The sequence below is a fragment of the Schistocerca nitens genome, chromosome 12, assembly GCF_023898315.1.
Source record: "Schistocerca nitens isolate TAMUIC-IGC-003100 chromosome 12, iqSchNite1.1, whole genome shotgun sequence".
NCBI classification, from domain to species: Eukaryota; Metazoa; Arthropoda; class Insecta; order Orthoptera; family Acrididae; genus Schistocerca; species Schistocerca nitens.
Window position 1 is genome coordinate 17,854,627 of NC_064625.1, and position 20,311 is coordinate 17,874,937.

The window sequence follows — 20,311 nt, forward strand, 5'->3', positions numbered from 1 at the left end:
GAGATAGCAGAAAACAGGTGTGGGGAGAGAGGAGTGTTGTCTGGCAGTGTGTACAGTGACTGTACTGCTGACAGGCGCAGCGTCGGGAGGTTGAGAGACAGGGAGATCGGGAAAATGGAGTGAAAAGGAGAGTAGCAGGGAAAAATGGGCAGATATTTTGGTAGAGGGCAGCACACAAAGAGGGTGGGAGATGAAAATTGGGAAGAAGTGAAAGGACAGAGGGAGTGGAAACTGTTGGATGGAGGGTGTGGAGACAGTATGTTATCGTAGGTTGAGGCCAGGATAATTATGCGAGCGGAGAATGTGTTGTAAGAGTTACTCCCATCTGTGCAGTTCAGAAAAGCTGGTTGTGGAGGGGAGGATCCAGATGGCTTGATTTCGATGCCTACTTCACTATCTGAGCTGTCTGGATCCTTCCCTCCACCACCAGCTTTTCTGAAATGTGCAGATGGGAGTTTTTCTTATGACACATTCTCTGCTTCTTTAATTAACCCAGCCTCAACCCACGGTAACATACTGCCTCACACCCTCCACCCAAGAGTTTCCACCACTCTGTCCTATCAGCTCCTCCACACTCTCATCTCCCATATTTTTCTGTGCCACCCTCTGCCAACGCATCTGCCCATTTTTCCCTGCTCCTCTCCTTTTTCATTTCATTTCATTTTCCCCATCTCCCTGCCTCACAACTGTACTCTGCCCTTCCCCTTCTCTGCCCTGTCCAGACTGTTGCTTCCATTCTGTGTGACAGTGGCATTGTGGTTCGAGCTGCCAGAGTTGGCGGTCGTGTGTGTGTGTGTGTGTGTGTGTGTGTGTGTGTGTGTGAGAGAGAGAGAGAGAGAGAGAGAGAGAGAGAGAGAGGAGGGGGGGGGGGGGATGCTTGCTTGAGTGAATGAATGATGTGTGTTTTCCTTTCTTTTTCTGATGAAGGCCGTGGCCGAAAGCTTACGTGTAAGTGTCGTAATTGTGCCTGTCTGCAGGTTAGTTTCACCTTACATTGTAACAAGGAAAACAATTTTTGACTATATAATGTAACTGGATAGATAAAAAAATCTACTCACCAAGTGGCTGCAGAACACACACATTATAGAAGGCTATAATTGGCCAAGCTTTCAGTCAGTGGCTCCTTCAGGGAGAAGGTTTGAAGGGGAGGGGTGAAGGAAAAGGACTGGGGAGTCTAGGACAGGGGGCAGATTTTGGAAGAGGCACCCAGAAACGTGGAACAGGGGAGACTTACCGGACTTCTAACCCCGTCCAGTTAGTCTCACCTGACCTGTGGTTCTGATAAGTTTTCTGAAATCTGCCCCTTTTTCTATACCCCTCCAGTCCTTTTCCTTCTCCTCTATTCATTCCCCTTCAACCCTTCTGCCTGAAGAAGTCATTCACTCTGAAAGCTTGCCTAATTATAACCTTCTGTAATGTGTGTCCTGCCACCACTTGGTGACTAGATTTTTATCTATACAGTTATCTTATATTTTGCTTAAATTGGTGATATTCCAATGTGGAATTTCTATTGTTTGTAGTTTCTGTTTTAATATCCTTGTTGAATAAAGTCGATTCCTCATTATTGGTAATTATTGGACCAGAGTTATGTTTGTTAAACAATGGAGCTATTGTGGAGATGGACCAATTTACTTAGAAACTGTCCTAGTTTCACAAAGCAACTACTGCAATATGCGTACAGTTTTGCCTTTAAATTTGATTGTTTCTAAGATTTTGAGCAGACTCGAAACCAAGAATTTTAATATTAGCAAAACAGATATGCAGCACCCAATATTATAAAATACTAGAATATTAACCAACAGGTTCCAGATCTACTCCAAACTGTGCCCACAGTTTTGGAAATATGTGCTTGTTGTGGTGTCACCATTGCTGCATCTAAATTAATATGAGAACAAATCCACAGAGGTGACAGAAGTTGTCAGATACATCCTAATACTGTGTCTGAACTCGTTTTACTCACTATAGTGCAGCAACTCGATGTGGCATGGACTCGACAAGTCATTAAAAATCTCTTGCAGAAATGTTAAGCCGTGATGCCTCCATAGCTGTCCATAACTGCAAAAGTGTTTCCAATGCAGGATTTTGTTCACCAACTGACCTCTCGATTACGTTGCATGAATGTTCAGTGGGAATCATGTCAGGCAATCGGGGAGGCCTAATCATTCATGAGAGTTGTCTGGAATGTTCTTCCAACCAATCATGAAAAATTGTGGTCCGGTTACATAGCGCATTGTCATCCATAAAAATGCCACAGTTGTTTAGGAACATAGTTGAAGTCCATGAATGGCTGCTACAAATGGTCTTCAGGTAGCTGAACATAACCATTTTCAGTCAATGATTGGTTTGGTTGGACCATAGGATCCAGTCTGTTCCATGTAAACAAAGCCCACACCATTAGTGAACCATTATCAGCATTCACAGTGCCCTTTTGACAACGTTGGTTCATGGCTTTGTGGGATCTGCACTACACTCAAACCCTACCGTCACCTCTTACCAACTGAAATTGGGACTCGTGTGACAAGGACACTGTTTTTCCAATCATCTGGGATCCAACCAATATGGTCAGTCACCCAAGAGAGGCACAGCAGGTGATATCGTGTGTTAGCAAATGCAGTAGCTGCCGTAGCCCATTAATGCCAAATTTTGCCACACATTTGACTTAAGTCCCACATTGCTTTCTGTATTATTTCACACAGTGTTGCTTGTCTGTTAGCTGTGACAACTCTATGCAAACACTGCTGTTCGAAGTAGTTAAGTGAAGGCCATCAGCCACTGCATTGTCTGTGGTGAGAGGTAGTGCCTGAAATTTTGTATTCTTTTACTCTTGACACTGTGAATCTTTGAATATTGAATTCCTAACGTTTTCTGAAACGGAGTTCCCAACCATCAAGCTCCAACTGCTGTTCCGTGTTCAAAGTCTATTAATACCCATCATGCAGACGTAATCTCATCAGAAATCTTTTCATATGAATAACCTAAGTACAAATGACAGCTCAGCCAACGTGCTGCCCTTAAGTACCGTGTGTACGTGATACTGCCTCTATTTGTATATGTGCATATCGCTGTCGTTTGACGTTTGTCACATTAGTGTTTAAGCTTTGTAAGGTGAGACCGTGCACAGTTGACTATCTCTGGGCTCAACAATGAGTTCTAAGGCTTCTTGTTTGAGAGCACGAACCGAGCTGTGAAAGTGTAATTTTTATTCAAATGTCTTGGCACTATTTTGTTACTGCAATTCAATAGCAGCTTTCTACAAAAGGTATAGTAAACTAATAGAGCCATCTCAATCTATTGTGCTTAGTGAAGTCAACCTATCCAATCATCAAAGAATACTAATTGTAATAAAATCCACGGTCGCAAGGAGAGTAGTAGTTATGAAGTGAGTGAAAAAGGGAACTTGAAACTTCCAGTATAATATCCATACTCAATACTTAAAGCAATATTCTCTACATGGTAATTAAGGATAAGTACATTAGGTTTCTTCTGTTTCGTTTCATTTTTCTTTCATGGATAACAACAGTGGTTGTAATACATTGGTTAAATTTGGTTGTAATTTCACTTGGGATTCAGCTGACTTTATGGCTACTGGGAGCTTGTATCTATGTTTTTACCCACAGGGTGCCTGCAATTGAAGGAGATCATTGTGACCTTACCAGAACTCGTGTGAACAGCTTCGGATTTCTTTGGTGGGGGAGATGTGGGACATTTCCTTGGGCTTGAAATAATGACACCAAATGAGATCATGGTGACCTCTTCTGACTGCAGGGGTCCTCTGCTTGGTGAGCTCCTCGAGCATGGAATCACAGTCAGTGCGCAGCACTGTGAAGACACTTTGCAGAAACTGCAGGATGCCATAAAGTCAAAATGCCCAGGAATACTTTGGGACACAATCATCCTTTGGCATGATAACACCTGCCCCCACACTGCCAATTGGACGAAGGCTAAAGTTCAACATTTTGACTGGGAAACATCCTCCATATAGTCTGGATCATCATTTTGATATCTTTGGCAACCTGAAGAAAGATATGCGTGGATGTCAGTTTCAGTCGGACAAGGAATTTCAAAAGTGGGTGCAGTTGTGGATTCGTCAGTCCAGCAGCGGCCGACTGCATACCTCAAAACAGAGGCCGTGGCTAAGCTGTGTGTCCACAGTATTCTTTCTTCCAGGAGTCCTAATCTTGCAAGTTCTGCAGGAGGGCTTCTCTGATGTTTGGAAAGTAGGAGATATGATAGTGGCAGAAGTAATGCTGTGAGGATGGGTCATGAGTTGTGCTTGGGTAGCTAAGTCGATAGAGCACTTGCCCATGAAAGGTAAAGGTCCCAAGTTCGAGTCTGGCCAGGAAGATTCAGGAATTGATTGTCTTGGCCCACAGTGGCATAAAAGTCTTAATGTGTGTGTGTGGTGATTCCTTTTGAATTGAACCATTTCATGGTCCCATTGTGACAGGTGTTGAGTTTTCAGTTGACTGCCTCTTATATTTATCAAACAACTCTGTTTGATCGGAGAATTAAGGAACAGAAACTGTATTTTGTCCAGCTAAAGTATTACAAAATATTAATTAAAACATTCAAACAATGGGAAATCCAGGATGGAATGTAACAATATTATGAGAAGGAAAGTTGGTACCTGCCGTATAGCGGAGATGCTGAGTCGCAGATAGACACAATGAAAAGACTCACAATTATAGCTTTTGGCCGTTCAGGCCTTCGTCAACAATAAATACACACACACACACACACACACACTCACACTCATGCAAATGCAACTCACACACACAACCACAGTCTTGGGCAACTGAAACCACACTGTGAGCAGCAGCACCAGTGCATCATGGGAGTGGTGACTGGGTGGGGGTAAGGAGGAGGCTGGAGCGGGGAGGGAGGGGAATAGTATGGCGGGGGTGGCAGATAGTGAAATGCTGCAGGTCAGACTGAGGACAGCTGGAATGTGGGGAAGGGAAGTAGCAGAAAAGGAGATAAATAAAAATACTGGGTGTGGTGGTGGAATTACGGCTGTGTAGTGCTGGAATGTGAACAGGGAAAGGGCTGGATGGGTGAGGACAGTGACTTAACAGAGGTTGAGCCAGGTGGGTTACAGGAATGTAGGATGTGTTGCAGAGAAAGTTCCCACCTGTGCATTTCAGAAAAGCTGGTGTGGGTGGGAAGGATCCATATGGCATAAGCTGTGAAGCAGTTATAGAAATGAAGGATATCACGTTTGGCAGCATGTTCAGCAGTAAGGTGGTCCACTTGTTTCTTGACCACAGTTTGTCGGTGGCCATCATGCAGACAGGCAGCTTGTTGGTTGTCATGCCTATGTAGAATGCAGCACAGTGGTTGCAGCGTAGCTTGTAGACTACATGACTGGTTTCACAGGTAGCCCTGCCTTTGATGGGATAGGTGGTGATGTTAGTGACCAGGATGGAGCAGGTGGTGGTAGGAGGATGTATCAGACAGGTCTTGCATCTAGGTCTATTACAGAGGTATGAGCCATGAGGTAAGGGATTGTGAGGTGGGGTTGTGTAAGGATGGACAAGTATATTGTGTAGGTTCAGTGAACAGTGGAATACCACTGAGGGAAGTGTGGGAAGGATAGTGGGAAGAACATTTCTCATTTCAGGGCATGGCAAGAGGTAATCGAAACCCTGGCGGTGAATGTAATTCAGTTGCTCCAGTCCTGGGTGGTACAGAGTTAAGAGGAGAATGCTTCTCTGTGGCTGGACGGTGTTTTGTGTTTTAAGCAAAACTTGTTATTGGAACTGAAATATTTTGATCTTAATTACATCAAATGATTCAGAAGGCTTTTTTAGTGTCAAACTGAAGGTGACAATTTCTCAGGCTTTGCGAGATTGGTTTATGGAAGCACCCCTCTCCTGCCTTTGTGTGTGTGTGTGTGTGTGTGTGTGTGTGTGTGTGTGTGTGTGTGTGTGTGTGTGTGTCACCCATACATTTTATTCCCTACCCTCTCACCTTGAAGAAACTGCTTAAAAATTACCAATACCACACACTAGCTCTTTTGTTCCATAGTTGCAAAATACCCTTTCCTTGTATTTGAGATTAGAGTAGAGTAGAGTAGAGTAGATTAGATTAGATTAGATTAATTTCAGTTTTCCTTCTACAGACCTGGAAAGAGATGATTCTTGTGGGTGTGGACAACGCCAGAAAGTGTAATGTAAAAACACACAATATTTGAACATAATACTCACTACCCTGATCATTTGTCAGGTGATTTTCAAGATATGCGATTACATTACAGTAAATTGAGACTGCTAATATTTACAGAATTAATACACTGTCAGAATGAAACAATAGTTACGCATTTTTAATAATTTTTTTTTACACAAAATACCTGATTGTGACTGTTCTGACCAAGTACTGTCAAAACTGAAATTTAGCAGACATTTTTACTTAAGTTGGTCTAGCAGTCCCCGTCAAAATACTCATCTATATAGTAGAAGAAGTTGCGTATCAAAAAGTCTGTCAAACTCTGTGTGAATTGTGCTTTATCTGATACCAACTTTTGAACTACAGTTTGTAGATATTTAAATAGAGGGAATTTATAATTGCACTAGGATAGAATATGATGAGAGTGGGGACTGAAGTAATTTTGGCACTATTTTTCAGAGCGACCAGTTCCAGGATGACCTGTACCCGGACACGGCAGCTCCAACACCGGCGCTCTCTGCCCAGGAGTGGCTGAGTTTCAAGAACAGGAACCCTGTGCTGATGTCAATGAAGACAGGTGAAAAGTCAACAAAAGCCGCCGAAGACACAGTGTGCCCTTTCCAGGACTGTAAAGGTAGCTCACAACTGCACACGCACGCTACCACTCGTACTGGAGGTGGCGGAGCGTCGACGGGTGGCTGAGGTGTCTCGTCCTTCACGTCCTGTCGCGGGCTTCTCTCCACTTTTTTGAAGTTGTTTTGTACCCGGTTTTGGTAGCTGGGGGTTGTGTCGAGCAGTTGTCGCGTCTTCAAATCCGTCTGTGCCCTGTCTGTATTTAATCGGACTGCTTTCTCCTATAGGCAGTTTATATCAGATTAAGATCCTGTACTGTCTATTATGTTTTTCATTGGTGTGGAGTGTGATATCTTTGTAGCAGTGAGTATTAATTAGAAAATTATATCTTTTTCTTTGTGAGGCTTAGATTATTGGAAACATTCAAATGATGTGATAACTGGTACAGTGTCTCGTAGAAAATTGTTGGCTGAAACACCATCGAACAGTTTTCAAACATTAAAATTCAGCTTTTTATTAATATCTATCATTTAAGTGACGTGGACAAGACTACTGCTGTGAATTATTGTTGTCATGATCTTCAGTTCACAGACTGCTTTGATGCTAGTCTGTCGTGGGCTGTTCTCGCCATGCCTGCATAACTGAGGCAATTTGCAAAGCGCGTCCAGAAATTAATTGTTTAAAAAAAGACAGTATATTTCCAAATAATTTACAGATTCACATATATATGTCCGACACTATTTTTTCGTGTAGTCACCTTTCTTTTCGATACAGTTAGTGCGGCGAGAAGTGCGCTTTCTGATACCTTACTCAAAAAATCCTCCCACTGCCTCTTAGCCCATTATTTGACACCACTCTGGACCTTGTGGTTGACAGAAAACCTTTTTCCACCCATAAACAAGTTAACAAAAATGACCAATGTTTGAAAATATAAAAATTGAATTGATAAAAATTACTCGATAAGTGATGACATGAGCAACCACACTCGAATGATGTGATGTGGAAATGTGCAATCTTTCAAAGCCAGTGACTCCTTTTTCTGGAAGAAGGATTAAAGGAAAAAGAAGAGAGATGAAGGAAAGGGGCTGGTGAAGTTTAGGAAATGGGGAGAGTTCAGAAAAGTTGCCCAGAACCCTGGGTCAGGGGAGATGTACAGGCTGGGATGAGAAGGAAGTACTGATTATTGGGGACTGCACTGAACGAGATTTGAAAACCTCAGAGCTTAAAGATGGAAGATTGGATAATACACAAGACAGAGGTTACATTGCATACAGTGGATGTGAGGGGCAGGCGAAATAGACATATCAGAAAATAAAAGATATAGAAAATTAAAAGGTAGTGAAGAAAGGAATAGTTGGTGAGCAGAAATACTGAGACCGCACAAATTAACATAAATTAATGCCAGGTGGGCGGTAAGAACTAAGGACAAATAACACCTGTTCCCACATGTGGAATTCTGAGAAGCTGGTGTCAGGAGGGAGAATCCAGATGACTAGGTGAAACAGGTACTTCAGTCAAGACTGTCGTGTTGCAGAGCATGTTCTGCAATAGGATACTGTGTCTGTACCCATTCGTTCTAACTGATAACTTTGTGGAAATCACACTAGTAAAGAAGGCTGAACAGTGTTTACGTAACAGCTGGTACATATTGCTATGACTACCACCTAGTTATCAGTTAGGATGAATGGCCATCCTCAGAGGCTGTGTACTGGTAGTAAATACTACCCTGGTACAGAACACACTGTACAACATGACAGTCATGACTTTGATACCTTTCACCACACATACAATGTGACACTAGTTTCTAAGAACTGTGTAGGTGAGAATTGGCATTACAACTGTACTTGGTTGTCACCGTCTTCCTCACCAATATATGCGCCAGTTTATGTATTATCAGTATTTCATTTCAGTATCCTATTCCTTTTCTTCACTCCCCTTTTGTTTGACTAAACTCTGTCTTGCCAATTACCCTATCCTCCAGCTTTAAGCTCTCAGGTTTTCAAATCTCATCCAGTGCAGGTACTAACAATCAGCGTTTTATTCTCATCCTGTTTGGTAAGTCTCCTCTGACCCGGAGTTCTAGGCGACTTTTCTAAACCTTACCAGTCTTTTTTCTTTGTCTCTTGTCTTTCCCCTTCAACCCTTCTGCCAGAAGGAGCCATTGGCTCCAAAAGCTTACATTATACTTGTTTTCTTCTGTACAAAACTTCAAATAGATGAAAAGATGAAAGTGCCGGATCAGATTTGTGAGCAGGGTGCTTGATGATGTCCCAAATACCTGAATCCAAGAGTTGGCTGTGCAGAGGAGTGCATTTCCTTTGTTGACATTTACCTTCTTTTGTCCAGTATCACCCCTTTATTTCTTTCTTTCTTTCTTTCTTTTTTTGTAGGGCTTCACAGTACTGCATGACATTGTCTTCCCATGGGGCAAAAATTCACTGAACAGAATCCCTTTGTGATCTGAAAAGACAGAGCTCATTATTTTTCAGGACGAAACAGTTTTTTCGCTTTTGCTGTTTTGCCTCAAAAGTGTAACACACCACACTAGTTTTGTGGTCAGGCACAATAGTCAAAGAATTATTGATCTTCCAGTTCAAGGGGCTCTTGTGGTTAGTGTGGAGATGCAATTCTGTTGACCCGTTTTTTATGTGAGTTGCTTTGATACAACCTCTGACATGGTTTTCAGAAACAGTGTTTCAGTAATGATTTCATGCAAAAGAGGTCTGGATTTCTGGAAACACTTCATTCATCTCGTGTCAAAGTCAATCGCTGGTCATCACAAATCGTGTACTTGATCTGGTTCACCATCTCATCAAGACACTATAATAAGAGTTCAGTAGACTGAGACAAATGTGTGTACCTTCTACTGCCAACACCTTGTTCTGGTAGGCATTGTTGCCAGCTTTGTCAAAAAAAAAATCCCTTTTAGGGTTAGATGCTCATTACTCTTACTTTCTGGACAGGCCTCGTAGATCCTCTTCAACCTTTTCATCATAATCAAACTCTGGTTTTCCTTCACAATTTTTTCAAGGCAGAAAAAAATTAGAAGTTTGGATGGAAGAAAGGGAAAGACAATATGAGGAAATGAGGAAAAGGTGGAGTAATACACACACACACACACACACACACACACACACACACACACACACACACACACCACACCACACTCTCACCACGCAAGTGCACACGTGTGTGTGTGTGTGTTTTCTGGAATATATTCTTTGCTATTGTGTGGAGAAATTATATATTTAACATATGTGGTGGAAGCCACACCCCCAAAAAGTCTTCCCACCTGTTCTTTTGACGCAGCTGTTTTGTGCACAGGTAGGCATTCATCTGAAAGAGAGCTTCCTGTTTTTTGTTGTCCTGTATGGTCAGCCACGCACACTTCCTGTCTGAGGACAGGACACACACACACACACACACACACACACACACACACACACACACACACACAGTTAGCACATGGCCTTGTATTTGGTAAATTGAGCAAACCAACACAGCTGTGACGTGTTTGAGATTTCCAGTGGTGTGACTGTGCTGAGATGTACATTATTTATGCATTAATTCTTGTTTCCTTAAGTAGTTTCAGGTGAAAGTGAAATTTGAGAGGCTACACCTACCTTCACGTTTGGTAACTAGCTTAGGCCGTAAGTTCATTTTGCAAGTGTGAAATAATACTACTTTTTTTAAAAACTTTGATTGTGCTGTTTTTCTGAAATTAACATTGCAAGTAAAATTCTACCCTGAAAGGATTTATAGGCCTTCACGATGATTGAGGTACTTTGTCTAACTGCATCTTCTTCATGCATGTAAACAATTGTTTGTAATATGACATCAGTATTGAACTGAACAGGAAATGGAATAGGTTCCCTTTTAAATAACTGAGAACAAATAGTTTCCACTTACATTTATTGACAGACTGAATATCATTTGTTCCTGAATGGCTTCCTGCTCAACAATTTTCCTTTCATCAGTATCTGTTATACATTGGACAATAGTTCCTGTATCATCCTGATTGATTCCATGATGTCTCAGATGTCCTCAGTTATCTAGCATGTGTATGGATTTAGGTAATCTGTAGAATTCAGTCTAGATAACGTCTTAGTTTCTTTGGACAGGTAACAGGTAAGTGGTTTTGGCTTTACAGCTGTCATCAGGTGTGTAAGGTAAACAAAAACTGAGGTACTTTAGAATTTCTGAAAAATGGACCTAGTACACCTCTCACATGTTTCTGTATTCATCATCTTCAGATTCTCATAAAAGACCCAAAACTGGATAACTGAAACTCGTTTAAAGGAGTGAAAAAAGTTGTGATCAAGACTTATGTGAGTAATTGTCAATTAAGAGAATATAGTTGCATTTCTCTATTGAGAATTATCATCTTTTATCATTAAGACTGGCACAGTTGTTCGACCACTGCTTCCTGCACTATCATAATATGTGTTTATTTCCGTTCCCTTCTTAAATATTTGGAAACATCTTTGTTTAATGGCAAATTAAAAAATTCATAAGGAACACAGTTCCTCTGTCTTGCAACACACAAATAGAATGCTGTTTTCGAAATAGCTGTGCCAGTACGGCTCAGAACACTGCCATTTTCAAGACATTCAGAGGAACCCTCATAGTGTGCCAAATTGCTGTTGAAGTTCATGTAACTGTTACTATTAAGAGTTTTGTCTGTTGAATGAATTATTTTTCACAAGTAAAAATTTGTTTTCAGTTAGTTGTGTGGTATACGAGTATCAATGTTCCACTATCCCAGCGGTGTATCGACTTTCCTTTTGTGTGATGCTCTTATGCCAGCACATCAGTTAGTTTTGATAAAGACATCAGGGCAAGCTAGCTATAATAGGCATTAGGTAGCAGAAATTTCACTATTACTAACATTGTAATATTAGTTTGCTCATCTGTTCACTTGGAAGTTTTTCCATTATTTAGTGGTGACAATGGTAGTTTGCAACTTAATGTAATTATTTTGACCCTGATCTGCTTGTCATCCTGTTCAATGCATTTGTACTGAATTTTGAGTATTTTGTAATAAGATACAATGTGTGGTCCCTTAGTTTGTGGTAATGTTGCAGTGTGTATGCTTCAAACAGTAATTAGTTTAGTTGATACTAATGTATGAAGCACTGAACACTGATTTAAATTGACTAATGTGATTGTTTTATGAACTGCTGACACAACACATAAATGACACCAGTTATCTTTTAAGGTATTGTTGTGATAAGACTTAAACCAGTACAAAACAATTAAAGAGAAGTCATGGGCTCCACAAATGCTTGTTAATTCTGTGGAATAAAGCCAATAGTGCAGTAAAGTGGGAGTTTTTGATACTCGATTAGGTTTTGGCTAAAATTAAGCGTAAGGCTACATCAGGCAGTTTTTCAAATATTGCTTCTAGATTAGCATAGAGTCAGTCATGTATAGCCAACAGGGGGATTTTGGTAACAAACTAGAGGTGACAAAACAGATGTCTTTTTAATTCTGAAATTGAAAACTTATTATTTTGTGTATGTAACACTGCCTGTAGTTGTGGTTTATTTGGGGCGTGAGAGTTTACTTCAAATTCCTAGTTATAAAAATTTCTGCCTGCCCTTCTCTCATTGCCTGCCATCAGCATTACTCCTCAAAACATCTATAAGAGCAATGGCACCTTAACCAAGTTACTTTCTCTTTGTCTTCTGTCAGATCTAGTGCTTCCCACTTTTAAATTAGTTTTGCCACCATATTCTAGCATGTTGCAAGGATTGTCTATCATCATGTCATATTATTTACTATTTTACAAGATTATTCTTTAGTTTGCCTGCATATAGAGTATCAATAATCATGAAGTGACAGCTGGTGAAGCTATATCCAGCAATAAAAATTATCTTTGCTTGCAGAAAATTTTTTATAAATTATTGTTCTCATTCTGATTGTTGGCACACAGAGTTTAATACACTAATGGGGAAAACATTAAAAAAAAATTTACTGTAGAATAATGAAATTTTGTGAATACTTTAATCTAGGCAGCATATTTAAGTGATTGACATTGCAAGATCACAGGTTAATGTAAGCACAAGATTAAGTCAATGCAAATGAGAAATGCTGACAAATTAATAACTGGTATAGCTGCCAGAATGTTGAATGTGAGCATGCAAACATGCATGTTTCTTGCTGTATAGGTGCTATATGTCTGTCTGTGGGATGGAGATCAGTGCCCACACTTGGTCAGTCAATACAGGGACAGTTAATGCTGTTTGTGGATGAGGCTGGAGTTGTCATTGTACGATCCTATATGTGCTCGATTGGTGACAGATATGGTGATTGAGCAAGCCGAGGCAACAAGTAGACACACTATAGAGCCTGTTGGGTAACAACAGCAGTATGTGGGCCAGTGTTATACTTTTGAAAAACATCCCATGGAATGCTGTTCACGCACAGTAACACAACATGTCGAATGAACAGATTGGTGTACAAATTTGTAGTCGGGGTGTGTAGGATAACCATGAGAGTGGTCCTCCTGTTACACGAAGTTGCACCCTGGACCATAACTCCAGGTGTAGGTCCAATGTATCTAGCATGCAGAGAGGTTGTTTGTAGGTCGCCTGTGGCCCCCTCCTAACCAATACATGGTCACCACTGGCACTGAGGCAGAACCATATTTCATCAGAAAATACAACTGACCTCCAGTGAACTCTCACTTGACACCGCTGAAGTCACAAATGGCTGTGGTTTGAGGTAAGTGGAATGTATGCTACATGGTGTCTTGCTAGGAGCTGTCCTTGCAGTAATTGATTTGTAACAGTTGGTTCTTTCATAGTGGTTCTAACTGCTGCTATAATTGCTGTTGTAGATGTAGTACGATTTGCCAAAACCATACACCAAACACGATGGTCTTCTCTCCCGGTAGTGCCACGTAGCATTCCAAAGCCCAGTCTACTTGCAACCATACACTCTCACGATCACCGCTGTCAGTGATCGTGTATAGTGGCTACATTCCTACCATTCAGCTTCTCACAGCCGTATTACCCGGCGTCATTCAAACTCAATGAAATGTTAATAATGGCATCTTTGCCGCCTTAAAGGCAGTCCTTACCAACATCAACTCACCATGTCAAATCTCAAAGGTAACTAATGCTCATGACCAATACAGCATGTGTGATTTGCACACTTACAGTGATGCTACTAGCATCGCTCTTATACAACTGGTGTGAAATTTGAATAGACATCATCTTTCAGATGTAGAAATGAACTACCAACTTTCGTTTATGTCGCACAACTCCTTCTTGATGTTGCTTTGTGTGTGTGTGTGTGTGTGTGTGTGTGTGTGTGTTTTTCTGATTAAAGCTGTGAATTGAATTTTTTGGACAGAGAGATAGTCCAACAATAAACAGTACATTTTGTGATCCCATCATTAATTGTTATTAATTAAATCCTTTGTCTGTATCATAGTCTGCTACTGAAGGAGAAAATGAATCATTATTTGAATAAATCAACAAATTGACAGAGTCTACCAGTTACAATTGGCCTATTGGAGAAACAGATTTCGAGAGAAGTATCATAGCATTGTCACTAATGTTGCATTAGGGGCTTTACAGTGTGGATATTTGTTCGTGTTCTTTTCCTGAATATTTTTTTATGATGGAAGTTGGTTACATCTATTCATTGCAGTCAAAACATTTCAAATTTAGTTGATTTTGAATATCTGGTGTATGAGCGCATTTAAAAAATAGAAAGTAAGACATTCTCTTTGTGAAATTTGCATTTTTGGACCAAGATTAAAAGTAAAAGTGGCATTGTTTTAAAACTAAAAATTTATGCGCATGTCAAAGTGTCTGGTGTGTTTGCTATTGTCCATGTGTTACACCTGTAATTAAAAGCTATTTGAAGGTGTTCATATTTGGTGGAGCAAGAGGAAATGGGCTGTAAGATTAATCCTTTAATGACTTTTTTCAAATTATGTTCAAAAAATAATTTTTTTATTAATGAAAAATGGATGACATTACCTAAAGACAAATAAAGACAGCTTTTGTAGCCCAAAATAAGTTACAAAATTTTAAGAGCACAAATTATAAAATCCCTAGTATACTCGTGCACTGGACTTTGACTAAAATATCCTGAAACTTGAAGTCACTTTTTAGTTTCTGTGTAACTACAAAGTCTAACCATGTATTTCACAACAGTTTCCTGTAAACATAAATCTTGAATGGCTGGCTGGAGCACAGTGGATGTATTCATCTCATACCACTGGTGAGCATTTCTCACTCAATTGGCGAACTGTCATCACTTTCAGTCTTCATTGAAGAAATATCACATTCTTCTACACTTTCTAAGCTGCTAAATTCAGTGTCGAACTCAGGATCACTACAGCCATTCTGTGCTGAAAGCATTGTCTGAACAAGGAGAGTGTATGAAAGCACGTGTTTTGATGTCGAGTATCCAAAGTTGAACACTGTAAAGACTATATCTTGAGGCAACCACCTCAACCAAAACACAATAGCCGGGCTACAAATGTAGGACCAGATGTTCTTTAGTGGGTGAGCACTTAACTATCACTGCTGAAAAGTATATATGCATTGCCCCTCTCTCTCCTCCCAATGGTCTGTTCTTCAGTTGGTCGAGTATACTCTGGATTTTAAGTTGCTATCAAAACAATAAAAACTAGATAACTCATGGTATTAAGCTAAGGAGTTGAAAATGGCTATTTGGTCAAAGCGCTTGTGAATGACGAATTTAGGAATAGTTGTTTATCAAGTTTAATGTGCTATGCAAGAAATTTTACATATAAAGGAGCACAAGAAGTTATAATACTCTTGAGAATTTCAGTATGTGACACATGATTTGGATGGACTCTTTAAAGATTAGGCTGTTAGCAGTTATTGATTGTTGTAGCACTGTTCCTGCATTTCATAGCTGATAGTGTTCCCATTTGTCTAAGGTGTGACAGTACACACGCACAAACCTCGAGTCCGTCAGCCGCGGGACGTGCTCCCCATGGCTAACAACAACAACAGCCGCAAGTTTGCCTTCCTCTCCCAAGAGACGGTGCCAGACTACCGGCCCGTCGATGTTAAGGTACGTTTAGTTACTGTTTGTGGTTAAATGACTATTCCGTTGCTTCTTAAATGAACACCGTAATTATAATTTTTTTTACACCTAATATTGTAACTGGTTTGATGCGGCCACCACAGAGTCCTCTCCTGTGACAACCTCTTTCACTTCGCAGTAGCAGTTTCACTCCTGCATCTTCAACTTTTTTCTTTGTGTATTCCAATTTCTGTCATCCCCTATAGTTTTCATCCTTGGCAGCTCCCTCTAGAACCATGGAAGTTATTATGTTATGACTTAACACATGTCCGATCATCCTGTCCTTTCTTCTTGTCAGTGTTTCCCATATGTTCCTTTTTTCCCCAGTTCTGTGGAGAACCTCCTTATTCCTTATCTTATCAGTACTCATGTTGTTAACATCCTTCCACAAACCACATTTAGAACACTTTGATCCTTCTCTTTTTCAGTTTTCCCGTAGTTTGTGATTCACTACCTTCTAGTGCTGTGCTTCGAACACACATCCTCAGAAATTTCTTGCTCATTTGATGTTTCATAGTAGCTGCCTCTCTTGACGAGGAATGCCGTCTTTGTCTGTGAGATTCTGCTTTTTATGTCCTTTGTCTGTTGTGTATTATTTTGCTTCCAAGGTAGCAGGATTCCTTAACTTTATCTATGATCATTCCAAAACATTCATACATGCAATAAGTCATTTATTCCACTGTGAGTCAAACAATTAATTCTTTTTTCATATAATGCCATTGGCCACTGATGGCTTCACAGCCACACCCACACTAGCACTCTCTCATCTGACTGAAACCATGTCCACATGTCTTTCTTCGGACTGCCAAGGATTTGAAAATCAAACAGTGAAAGATCTGGGCTGTACAGTTTATGTTGCAATGTTTCCCAACCAAATTGCTGGATCGTGGCCTTCACTAGATTGGTAGTATGGGGACAGGTGTTATTGAGCAAAAGGATGATTCTGTACGACATCCTGAGGGCAAACAACAAAACCAGCAGTGTATACATCTCATATCTCCCCCGCCAAAGAAATCCAAAGCTGTTCACACAAGTTCCAGTAGGTCGTGACGACTTTCTTCTTAGACTGCAAGGGTTGTCTGCTTACAGAGTTCTTCCACTGTGGAATCACAATGAGTGTGCAGCTCTATGAAGCACTTTGCAGAAACAGCTTTGCTCCATGAAGTCGAAATGCCCAGGAGTGCTGTCTGATGGAATCATCTTGCTGCATGATAACGCCCGCACCGACACTGCCGAGCAGACAAAGGCTACGCTTCTGCGATTAGGTTACGAAACATTGCAACGTCCTCTGTACAGCCCCAATCTTTCGCCATGCGGTTTTCACATCTTTGGTGACCTGAAGAAAGAAGAGCGTGGACATTGGTTTCAGTTGGATGGGGAAGTTCAAGGTGCAGTTGTGGATCCATCAGCAGCAGACCATGTTCTACAAAACAGGAATTGATCGTCTCATCTCCTAGTGGGGTAAATGTCTTAATGCAGGTGGTGATTACTTTTCAGTGGAACCATTCTGTGTTCCTGTTTGATGGGTTAAGTTTTCATTTGACTTCTCCTTATATATTGTAATCCCTGATTTTGATGTTAGATTTATTGCTACTCTTATCCCTGCTACTTCTCATTACTTTTGTCTTTCTTCAGTTTACTCTCATTCCATCTTCTGTGCTCATTAGGCAATTCATTTCATCCAACATCTTAGTTACTTGATACACCTATCTAATCTTCAATATTCTGCAGCACTACATTTCAAAACCTTCTAGTCTCTTCTTGTCTAAACTGCCTACCATCCGCATTTTAATACCTTACTAGGCCTAATACTTAAATTTGTATGTAATGTTAACAAACTCCTTTTCTTCAGAAATGTTTTTCTGGCTATCATCAGTCTGTGTTTTATCCCCCCTCTCTTCTACAATTATCAGTTATTTTGCTGCCCAAATAGGAAAACTCATCTACTACTTTTAATGTCTCATTTACTGATATAGTCCCCTCAGCATCACCTGACTTGATTCAACTAATATTCCATCACCCTTGCTTTACTTTAGTCTGTGTTCATCTTACAACCTCTTTTCAAGACACTACCCATACTTCACTTTGAACTCCTTCACCATCTCTGACAGAATTAAAACCTCGTCGACAAACCTCAAAGTTTTAATTACTTCTCCCTGAACTCGATTTCTCATTCCAAATTTCTCCTTTGTGTACTTTACAGCTTGAATAAATTCTAGGGATAGGCTGTAACATTCCCTACACAGTCCCTGCCTCCCTATCTCCTAAGATCCATCTTTCCATACATGCATGAATAATTTTTGTTAGTATTTTGCCATCATGATTCAATAAAATGGTTGGTTCATTAATAATCACACTTGCCTTCCTTGGGACTCAGAGTTAAATTTTGTGATAAGCTGATTGAAAAAGTCATAATATAGAAGTGTTTTTATTTCTGCACTTAGATAGTAGGAAGTTGGGACAATCTACTTTGGGTTTTAAGAGAGTAAGCTTATCAGTCTAGTGTAAAATAGATTTCTTTTAAAAAGGCTATTATTTCTTAACAATGTCTGTTGATCGCTATACTTTTGACCCACCAAGAATCCATATTTGTCCATCCCATTCCAAAAGTATGTTTTTTCAAACTGTTTAACACTCTGTTGTAGCCATCATCACTTTCTTACTTGAGGAAAATATTTCCCCTCAAAGTCAAATTTTCAAACTGTAGTTAGGAAAAAGAACTTGTTGCTACATTAGGAGAATGAGGTCTGTGGTAAACTAGTTTGAATCATAGCTGATGCATGTTCACCATTCTCTCTTTCATTTTGCTGTTTGAAGTGTTGTCACAGTGAATGTACACTGGCCCCACCAATATGCAATGTAATTCTGTGTGCAGTCAAATAACAAAGTGCAACTGCAGCCACTTGTAGTGCTTCTGTTGTCAGAATAATTCATCAGGATTGTAGTCAAAATACCAAAAACAGCAAGACTACAATCTCCACAACCACCAAACCTTTGACTACTTTGTCAGCAGTTTTCATTGTTAATGTGAGGATCAAAGTTCATCCACTATTAAAAATCTGTGCAGAAAGGACTGTGGATTGGACCTTGCTGGATTTTGCATTGAAGAGTTGTTCCACATGCATCTTTGATCAAAAGTAGACTGTCACTGTTCCCAGTGCTAACAAAGCTTTTGTACAGTGTCAGTCATTGGAAAGCTTACAGTAGCAATTATATGTAACACATTAATTTTTTGTTCTTCCTTTACTTCAGTATTAATTTCCTTGACGAATTTTTCATAGTGACCACAACAGCCTAGCTGGAGCACACTTCTGTTTCTGTTCCCCTGTAGCTACATACCAACAATCTTCTGTATCCCATGTCACACCAACTTCTTGACACGAACGTAGTATGCGTCTGATAGCTTCAGCAAAAACTTTAAAATGATACAATAATTTTGTGCATTTGCTGCCACAGCTGTTAATACTTTAACCCTTTCAGACCTGATTTTTTTCCCTGGAGGAAGGAAACATTTTTCTTTATGTATTAATGCCCTTAGGTGATTTTTAAATGATTTTAGATGCAAGATTTATACAAAAATATGTACCTGTTTTCAAAATTTACTTTGTACACTTGGCTTCATTTTATTGAATAAAATAACTAATAATGAAATATTCTCTATTGTAATAAATGAAATGACCATTCAATAATTACCATGCAAAATAACAATAACAATATTCAATTATACAGTGGAATATAGTGAACCAACCACATCAGGGTATTCTGGTGTCACGAGCTGCTGCACACTGTTGTGGTGGCTAACAGTTGGCAGCACTTGCATGTAATGAAAAGCTTGAACATTCACAAATGCATACCTCAGATTCCAATTGGGGGAAAATATTTCTGTTGCAGCTAAGACACAGTAAAATCTTAAAGGTTTAATGTAACACTGTGCATAAAACACCACCTCAGCTGCTGTTGAGAACAGGTTCAGTTTCCCCTACTGGTTCCATCCATTGAAGGTCCTCAGATGCCCAGGACCATAAAATAATCACAGTTAGCAAAAACAAAATTTACTATTCTCCCATAGAAATTTGCCAGACTTAACAAACTTCCCTCATATCCAGTACAGGGTATGTACTGAAAGTACTGTGTGCATGATAAGTACAATCACATAATGAGATCTGGCCTCTGTGTTTGTTGTTCCACATAGACCTGTAAGAAGTCGGTCATCAGGTGCCCTCCTTTGTGGCTTTAGGACAGTGGTATCTGTGCTGTTGAGGGGTAGAATATGTCTTACAATGCTGGCGAATGATTTGATTATGTTGATCAAAAAGTAATGTAAATATTGAAAGCTGTGGTGTTCTGTCATCTCCACATGTCTGTCACATACAAAAAAAAAATTCTTTGGTTTCCCTTATCCAATTGAGACTGCTAGTTCTTTTTCTCTTCCCCATTTTTTATCCAGTTGCTTGGGATTTTTTGGATTTCTTCTGTTGACTTTGTAGAAGTTTAAAAT

At 40.0% G+C, this 20,311-nt stretch overlaps 1 protein-coding gene across 4 annotated transcripts in view; it reads left to right on the top strand.

Moving 5' to 3' along the window:
- The window catches only part of LOC126215344 (coronin-2B-like), a 123,951-nt gene that overhangs the window by 70,723 nt on the left and 32,917 nt on the right, over window positions 1–20,311 (top strand). For 3 of the 4 annotated variants that reach the window (XM_049942027.1, XM_049942026.1, XM_049942029.1), the window contains exons 10-11: window positions 6,625–6,799; window positions 15,665–15,801. In XM_049942027.1, the coding sequence (XP_049797984.1) occupies window positions 6,625–6,799; window positions 15,665–15,801 (312 nt within the window). The remainder of the gene's footprint in view (window positions 1–6,624; window positions 6,800–15,664; window positions 15,802–20,311) is intronic. The other variant, XM_049942028.1, reaches the window with a different exon arrangement.